The 9,477-nt window shown below is 48.5% G+C and overlaps 1 protein-coding gene across 26 annotated transcripts in view; it reads right to left on the reverse strand.

The window, feature by feature from the left end:
* The window catches only part of CHFR (checkpoint with forkhead and ring finger domains), a 69,452-nt gene that overhangs the window by 38,250 nt on the left and 21,725 nt on the right, over window positions 1-9,477 (reverse strand). For 16 of the 26 annotated variants that reach the window (XM_055096443.1, XM_055096445.1, XM_055096442.1 and 13 more), the window contains exon 2: window positions 8,633-8,777. In XM_055096443.1, the coding sequence (XP_054952418.1) occupies window positions 8,633-8,765 (133 nt within the window). In that variant the 5' untranslated portion in view covers window positions 8,766-8,777. Of the gene's footprint in view, window positions 1-8,632; window positions 8,778-8,983; window positions 9,263-9,477 lie in introns of those variants that run through there. The other 10 variants (XM_063593790.1, XM_055096438.2, XM_063593789.1 and 7 more) reach the window with 1 other exon arrangement.

Genomic DNA, 9,477 nt, shown 5'->3' on the forward strand with positions numbered 1-9,477 from the left:
GTGGCTCATGCCGAGGCAGGCGGATCACAAGGTCAGGAGATCGAGACCATCCTGGCTAACACAGTGAAACCCCATCTCTACCAAAAATACAAAAAATTAGCCAGGCATGGTGGCGGGCGCCTTGTAATCCCAGCTACTCAGGAGGATGAGGCAGGAGAATGGCGAGAACCCGGGAGGAGGAGCTTGCAGTGAGCCGATATGGCGCCACTGCACTCCAGCCTGGGTGACAGAGCAAGACTCTGTCTCAAAAAAAAAAAAAAGAAAAGAAAAAACTCAGGGGCTTAAGTAATTCTTCAGTATCTTAATTTAGTCCTTAATTTCTTTTCTGTGTAAACTTAGGTTTCATAAATCAACATAAAATTGAAACAATGACAGTCACAGAAAAAGTGACTGAGCCAACTGTGATAGGCATTTTTTTGTTTGTTTGTTTGTTTGTTTTTTTTTGAGATGGAGTCTCGCACTGTCGCCCAGGCTGGAGTGCAGTGGCACCATCTCGGCTCACCGCAACCTCCACCTCCCAGGTTCAAGCCATTCTCCTGCCTCAGCCTCCTGAGCAGCTGGGACTACAGGCATGCGCCACCATACCCAGCTAATTTTTTGTATTTTTAGTAGAGACGGGGTTTCACCATGCTGGTCTTGAACTCCTGACCTCTTGATCCACCCGCCTCAGCCTCCCAAAGTGTTGGGATTACAGGCGTGAGCCACCGCGCCTGGCCTGCGATAGGCATTTGTACACGTATAAGAAACTGCATCTTATATACAGGGATGCATCTATAGCTGAATACAGTAATTCTGACACTTTGGTATTTTTTTTTTCTTTTTTTTTTTTTTGAGACGGAGTCTCTTTCTGTGGCCCAGGCTGGAGTGCAGTGGCACGATCTCGGCTCACTGCAACCTCTGCCTCCCGGGTTCAAGCGATTCTCCTGCCTCAGCCTCCTGAGTAGCTGGGATTACAGGCGCACACCACCAGGGCCAGTTAATTTTCGTATTTTTAGTAGAGATGAGGTTTCACAATGTTGGCCAGGATGGTCTCGATCTCTTGACCTCGTGATATGCCCGCCTCGGCTTCTCAAAGTGCTGGGATTACAGGCGTGAGCCACCAGCGCCCGGCCCTGAATACAAAAGCAAGAGGGAAAATCCTCAATACTTGCCCTCTCCTTAAATCAAAAGAACAAAGGCGTTTTAATATCTCATCATTAATCATTACTGCCTATAATAATCTATAAGGATACATAAAGATACTAGAAGACAAAAAAGCGAAGGGTTTGGTCAGGAGACAGTGGCATGCAAACATACTTTTCCTAAACATTCCACATAGAAAGACACCCTGAATCTGCTTTAGCCTGAGCCTTGCTCCCATCACTGACCTATGGGTGTGTGAATCAGAAGACTCAATATTGTTAAAATGTCAGCTGTCCTCCAGATTGTTTCATACATTCAATGCAATTCCAGTCAAAATCCCAGAGAGCTTGTAGACACTGACAAGCTGATTCTAAAGTTCACAGAAAAAACGTGTAGAAAAACCAAAGCAATTTTGAAAAAGAATGAAGCTGGAAGACTCATATTACTTAACTGACTTACCATCATGCTATAGTAATCAATACAGTATTGTGGCTGTGTAAGGATGGCCAGACAGAGACAAATGTAAAATCTAAAACTATGAAACTTCCAGTGGAAAAGACAGGCAAAAATCTTAGTGCCGTTGGGTCTTGCATGGACTTCGCAGATAGGATACAAAAAGCACAAACCAGGAAAAAATAATAATAATAAGCTGAGGTTTGTCAAAAGTAAAATCTGGGCCAGGTGCCGTGGCTCACACCTGTAATCCCAGCACTTTGGGAGGCCAAGGGGGGCGGATCACAAGGTCAGGAGATCGAGACCATCCTGGCTAACATGGTGAAACCCCATCTCTACCAAACCTACAAAAAATTAGCTGGGCGTGATGGCGGGTGCCTGTAGTCCCAGCTACTCGGGAGGCTGAGGCAGAAGAATGGCGTGAACCCAGGAGGCGGAGCTTGCAGTGAGCCGAGATGGTGCCACTGCACTCCAGCCTGGGCGACAGAGCAAGACTCCGACTCAAAAAAAGAAAAAAAAAGTCAATTCTGGGCCAGGCGTGGTGGCTCACACCTGTAATCTCAGCACGTTGGGAGGCCGAGGCGGGCGGATCACAAGGTCAGGAGTTCAAGACCAGCCTGACCAACATGGTGAAACCCAGTCTCTACTAAAAATACAAAACTTAGCCAGGCATGGTGGCGGGCGCCTATAATCCCAGCTACACGGGAGGCTGAGGCAGGAGAATGGTGGGAACCCAGGAAGCGGAGATTACAGTGAGCCGAGATCACGCCACTGCACTCCAGCCTGGGCAACAGAGCGAGACTCTGGCTCAACAAAAAAAAAAAAAAGTAAGGCTGGGGGCGGTGGCTCACGCCTATAATCCCATCACTTTGGGTGGCCAAGGCGGGCGGATCACTTCAGACCAGGACTTCGAGACCAGCCTGGCCAACAGGATGAGACCCCATCTCGACTAAAAATACAAAAAATTAGCCGGGCATGGTAGCATGCACCTGTAATCCCAGCTACTTGAGAGGCTGAGGTGGGAGAACATGGGAGGTGGAGGTTGCAGTGAGCTGAGATCGCGCCACTGCACTCCAGCCTGGCAACAGAGCGAGACTCCATCTCAAAAAAAAAAAAAAAGTAAAAATCTGTTCTTCAAAAGATATTGTTTAAAAAGATGAAAAGAAAAGCTATGGACTGGTGGAAATATTTGTAAAACACATATCTGACAAAGATCTTGTATCCAGAATGTATAGAGAACTCTGATAACTCAATAAATAGAAAGTAAATAATGCAACTTAAAACAATTTAAACACTTTATCAAAGAAGAGATATGGATGGCAAATGAAGCACATGACAAAATGCTCAACATCATTAATCTTCAGAGAAATGCAAATTAAAACCATGAAATACCACTACACACCAAATAAGAATTGGCTGAAAATAAAGACTGACCACAGGCCGGGCACGGTGGCTCACGCCTGTAATCCCAGCACTTTGGGAGGCCAAGGCGGGCGGATCACGTGGTCAAGAGATTGAGACCATCCTGGCCAACATGGTGAAACCCCGTCTCTACTAAAGATACAAAAAAATTAGCCAGGCGTGGTGGCACGTGCCTGTAGTCCCAGCTACTCAGGAGGCTGAGGCAAGAGAATGGCTTGAACCCGGGAGGCGGAGGTTGCAGTGAGCTGAGATTGCGCCACTGCAAATCCAGCCTGGCGACAGGGCAAGACTCTGTCTCAAAAAAAAAAAAAAAAAGACTGACCACCTACAAGTGGCCAAAAGGGAAGTGGAAAACCTGGAACTCTCGTACTGTGCTGTGGGACTGCAAAATGGACAAGCACATGGGAAACAATGCGGCAGTTTCTCAGCAAGTTAAACAGACACTGGCCACGTGGCCCAGCAATTCCATTCATAGTTACTTAGCTAAGAGAAAAATGTATGTCCCTACAAAGACTGCACACTTATGTTTATATTAGCTTTATTTCTTACAAAAACAGGAAGCAGTATAAATGTCCACCCACTGGTTGTAAACTAACAAGCCATGGTGCATCCAAACCACAGAACACTACCCGGTAACAGAAAGGAGCAAACTGCTCATCCATGCAACAAGGTGCGTGCCAGGGAAAGAAGCCAGGCGCAGAAGATGACGGCAGACACCGTGACCCTGTGTCACAACACGCTGGAAGCAGCAGAAGGCAAAGAAACCAGATCAGTGGCTGCCAGGAGCCGGGACTCAGGGGGACCTTTCAGGGTGACGAACATGTTCTACATCTTGACTGCACTGGTGAGTACATTTCCCAAAACTCATGGAACTGAACCCCAAAAAAGGTGAATTTTACTACAAGTAAATGATACTGCCATGAAACCAGATATTAAAAATCTTATTTGTGCAAACATTCTGTACTATTGGAAGTACTGTACCCAAGGCAAGTATCACCTGTGGTCAAGCTCTTCCCATTCCATTGAGCGTAACTGCCAGGACAGTCTCCTTCAAGCCCCAAAACCAGTGCAAGTCACGGTGTCGCCAGAGCCAGTTTGTAACAGAGGTGTCTCCATGCCAGAACATCAGGTTTTTTTTTTTCTTTGAGACAAGGCCTTGCTCTGTTACCCCAGCTGTGGTGCAGTGGAGCAATCACAGCTCACTGCAGCCTTGAACTCCCAGGCTCATGTGATCCTCCCACTTCAGCCTCCTGAGTAGCTGAGACTACCAATATGCACCACCACGCTCAGCTAATTTTTTAAGTTTTTGTAGATACAGGGTCTATGTTGCCCTGGCTGGTCTCAAACTCATAGGGTCAAGAGATCCTCCTGTTTTGGCCTCCCAAACTGCTGGGATTACAGGCATGAGCCACCGTGCCTGGCCTGAATATCAGCATTCTAATCTGGAACCAAGATGCTTTGTGCTAAAGTTCTATTCACAGCATTTGCTGCGCTTGACACTTGGTGGGTTAAATCTTTCAAGCAGTTGATGTACATTTCTGCCACTCTCTTAGAATAAAGAGCTCTTGGCTGGGCGCGGTGGATCACGCCTGTAATCCCAGCACTTTGGGAGGCCGAGGCGGGAGGATCACCTGAGGTCAGGACTTAGAGACTAGCCTAGCCAACATGATGAAACCCTGTCTCTACAAAATACAAAAATTAGCCAGGCGTGGTGGTGAGTGCCTGTAATCCCAGCTACTCTGGATGCTGAGGAAGGAGAATCACTTGAACCTGGGAGGCGGAGGTTGCAGTGAGCCGAGATCACATCATTGCACTCCAGCCTGAGAAACAGGAGTGAAACTCCGTCTCAAAAAAAAAAAAAAAAAAAAAAAAAAAAAAAAGGCTGGGCGCAGTGGCTCACGCCTCTAATCCCAGCACTTTGGGAGGCCGAGGCGGGTGGATCATGAGGTCAGGAGATCAAGACCATCCTGGCTAACATGGTGAAACCCTGTCTCTACTAAAAATACAAAAAAAATTAGCCGGGCATGGTGGCAGGTGCCTGTAGTCCCAGCTACTTGGGAGGTTGAGGCAGGAGAATGGTGTGAACCCAAGAGGCAGAGCTTGCAGTGAGACGAGATCGTGCCACTGCACTCCAGCCTGGATAAAGAGCTTTTTGGGAAAACAAGGTTGTTGCACCCCTTCCTACACGTTACCTAGGCTTTCCCCTTTCCCCCAAATAATGCCTTATAAATGGCAGGCACATCATTGCTTTAAAATAATCAAGTTCTGTCTGGGCGAGGTGGCTCATGGCTGTAATCCCAACGCTTTGGGAGGCCAAGGCAGGTGGATCATTTGATTTGAGGCCAGGAGTTCAAGACCAGCCTGACCAACATGGTAAAACCTCATCTCTACTAAAAATACCAAAAAACTAGCCAGGTGTGGTGGCACACGCCTGAAATCTCAGCTAGTCTGGAGGCTCAGGCAGGAGAATCACTTTAACCTGGAAGATGCAGGTTGTAGTGAGCGAAGATTGCACCACTGCACTCCAGCCTGGGTGACAGAGTAAGACTCCGTCTCAAAAAATAAATATATCAGGCCGGGCACAGTGGCTCACGCCTGTAATCCCAGCACTTTGGGAAGCCGAGGCGGGTGGATCACCTGAGGTCAGGAGTTCAAGACCAGCCTGACGAACATGGAGAAACCCCGTCTCTACTAAAAATACAAAAAGTAGCTGAGCGTGGTGGCACATACTTGTAATCCCAGCTACTCGGGAGGCTGAGGCAGGAGAATTGCTTGAACCCGGGAGGTGGAGGTTGAGCCAAGATGGCACCACTGCACTACAGCCTGGGCAATAAGAGCAAAACTCCGTCTCAAAAAAAAAATACATATATATATAAAAAATAAATAAATAAAATAATCAAGTTCTACAACTGTTAGGAACTGAATGTTTGTAACTGAGTGTCTGTACCCCCCTAAAATTCATACATTTAAGTCCTAATCCCCAATGTGACTGTATTTGGAAATGGGGCCTGTGAGCTGATAAATGTTAAATGAGGTCACTAGGTGGGAATCAGATGTCACAGGGCTGGTGCCCTCTTAAGAGGAGGCAGAGAGAGCAGAGTCCCCCTCTCTGCCGTGTGAGGACACAGCAAGAAAGTGGACACCTGCAAGCCAAGAGAGCCCTCACCAGGAACCCAATCTGCCAACACCTTGATCTTGGACTTCCCAGCCTCCCGAACCATGAAAATAAATTTCTGGCCAGGCACAGTGGCTCACACCTGTAATCCTAGCACTTTGAGAGGCCGAGGCAGACAGATTGCTGGAGCTCAGGAGTTCGAGACCAGCCTGGGCAACACAGTGAAACCCCATCTCTACTAAAATAGAAAAAAATAAGCCAGGTGTGGTGGTACGTGCCTGTAGTCCCAGCTACTCGGGAGGCTGAGGCAGGAGAATCGCTTGAACCTGGAAGAGGGAAGTTGCAGTGAGCCGAGATCGTGCCACTGCACTCCAGCCTGGGTGACAGAGCGGGACTCTATCTCAAAAATTAAAAAAATAAAATAAAATAAAAAATAAATTTCTGGCCGGGCGCGATAGCTCACGCCTGTAATCCCAGCACTTTGGGAGGCTGAGGCAGGCAGATCACGAGATCAGGAGATTGAGACCATCCTGGCTAACATGGTGAAACCCCGTCTCTACTAAAAATACAAAATACCACTGCCAGGCGTGGTGGTGGGCGCCTGTAGTCCCAGCTACTCGGGAGGCTGAGGCAGAAGAAGGGCAAGAACCCGGGAGGTGGAGCTTGCAGTGGGCCGAGATCGCGCCACTGCACTCCAGCCTGGGTGATAGAGTGAGACTCTGTCTCAAAAAATATATAAATACATAAATAAATAAATAAATAAATAAATTTCTGTTGCTTAAGCCACCCAGAATGTAGTATTTTGCTATGGTAGTATGAACAAACTAATACAATAATCTTAAAGTTTTTGCTGGCAACATTATTTATAAATTCACTAAAATCGTTCTATTAAAAGATAAACTCAACGACATATTTTCTCTCCTTGTCTTAACATGTAATGTCCTACCATGTAATAACATGTATAACATGTTACAATAACAATGGCTAATGCTAAGTGCTAACGCTAAAGTTCCTTCTAAGCAGTCCGTGTATGATCTCATTAACTCCTCAGAGCAAATCTATGAAGTAGGTACATAGGCGCAGAAAGATGTCCTTAGCCCAGAGTAATGTGTTGACAGATTGGAAACCCACATAATTTGTCTCTAGGGCCTCTGCTCTTCACCAAACCTCCTAGTCTATCAAGTAAAGACAAAGGGAAAAATCTTCAAATACTTCCTCTTGTCTTAAAGGGATAATTTTGATATGTTATAATGATATCTAAATACTTTCAAAGTTGTAAAATAAACTTTGACTTGATACTGGAATGTAAGACTACCAAAACACCCCAAAAAACAAAACCAGGTCAGACACAGTGGTTCACACCTGTAATCCCAGCACTTTCGGAGGCCGAAGCAGGTGAATCACTTTAGTTCAGCCGTTCAAGACCAGCCTGGGCAATATGGCGAAAGCTCGTCTCTACTAAAAATACAAAAATTAGCCAGGCATGGTGGCGCACGCCTGTAGTCCCAGCTACTCCAGAGGCTGAGGCGGGAGAATCACTTGAACCGGGAGGCAGAGGGTGCAGTGAGCTGAGATCACACCGCTGCACCCCAGCCTGGGCCACAGAGCAAGACTCTTATCTCAAAAAAACAAACAAACAAAAAAAACCAGGTGCAAGCACATTATAAGGGGTGAAATTAACCAAAAAAAAAAAAAAAAAAATTGCTTCCAAACAGCAAATATTTCCCATCCTCGCTCCTTTTTAGAGTATAATGTCGGAGCTAATTCATTAATTTTCAGACAAACTAAACATTTTTGTTGACAGGACCAGTGCATTTCTCTCCCCATACAAAGGCTTCAGAGGAAATCAAACTACCAGATGGTCACTTGGGAGACTGGAGGCAGTGAATGTGGAGGCTGAGGGAACTTTCTCTCACCCGTTGTATGACTTTGTTCAAGTTCTTAGCTTTCCAGGTTTATTAAATAAATAAATATTCTAGGGGCTGGGACTTGAGATCTTTTTTAATATAAGCACTACAGCTATAAATTTCCCTCTGAGTACTGCCTTGGCTGCATCCTAAATACCTTTTGGTGTATTCTATTTTTGTTTCATTTGTCTCAAAACAAGGTCCCCGTTGTAAAGACTTATTTGACCCACCGGTTGCTTTAAGAGTGTGGTGTTTCATGTCCACATATCTGTGAATTTTCCACTTTTCCTTCTATTATTTTTAATTTCGTTCCATTACAGTCAGAAATGATACTCTGTACGGCAACGAACGTGACAATATTGCATTTTGGAGAGTATATTAACACAACTAACTTATACAGTTGTAACGAAGGCTAAATGATGTGCGTGAATCATGCGCAAGAATCGGTGGGCAGAACACCGAATAAATACCAGTTCTTACATGACATTTCACTCCACGGAAAAATCTGGAGCGCACACTGCACCGCCGCCCCTGTGGCCTGCCCGCAACCCGGTGGCTCTGCCCGGCCCCGGCCCCCGGCCCCAGGCCCCCGTCCCCGGCCTCAGCCCCGCACCTCGTCTCCGCCCGATGGTCCACTCCCGCTTCCTCAGGAGGACGTGCGGCTCGCTCTCCTCCGCGCCCAGACGCAGGAGCCGTCCCCAGGGCTGCGGCGGCGGCGACTGCTTGCCTTCCTCGGGCCGCTCCATCGGGATTCACACCTGCGGAGACCCCGGAAACGCCCATGGAGACTCCCGACTCCAGAGGCCGAGACTCGGCGCCCGCCCCACCCCGCGGGCCCCGGCCCGGCCGCCCGCGCCCACGCAGCCCCGCAGCCCGGCCTGGACGCCGGCGGGCGCCCCCTCCCACGGCCGCAACCAGGTCCCCCTTCGCCGCCCGCCGCAGCCCCCTCGCCAGCCGCGCTTACCCCCGCCCCGCGCCGAACCCGGAACCGGCTGCGCCGCCGCCGCTGTCAAGAGACATTGCGGCTCCCTCAGCTGATCCGCGGGGCGGGGCCAGAGGCCTCTGCGCCCCGCGATTGGCTGGCGGCGGCGCTCACCAAGAGCGGCAGCTAAAGCGGAGCCGGGAGTGGCCCGCGAGAGTAGGCGCGTGGAGGGCGCTCGGCCATGTTTGATCCTGGCCAGGCGACTTCGTCGCCTGCGGATCACGGAAGTGGCTGCGGTCGGCGCCATGTTATGTTGGGGCAGAAGGGACGGGGAACTTCCGGATTGGAAGCCCCAAGGATTCTGAGAGCCCCGCTAATCTGGGGATGACTCCTAGGAGTAGAAGACGGTCCATCTTAGTTGTCACGAGGTAGTGCACGTGGGGACCCTTTCGGGTACAGTTGCACACAGTGGATCACACAGATCCGAAGTCTGAGGCACAGGGCGCGGTCCGCGAGTGGGAGCGGCTGCTTGTGGG

Source organism: Pan paniscus, chromosome 10 (genome assembly GCF_029289425.2).
Source record: "Pan paniscus chromosome 10, NHGRI_mPanPan1-v2.0_pri, whole genome shotgun sequence".
Classification (NCBI taxonomy): domain Eukaryota; kingdom Metazoa; phylum Chordata; class Mammalia; order Primates; family Hominidae; genus Pan; species Pan paniscus.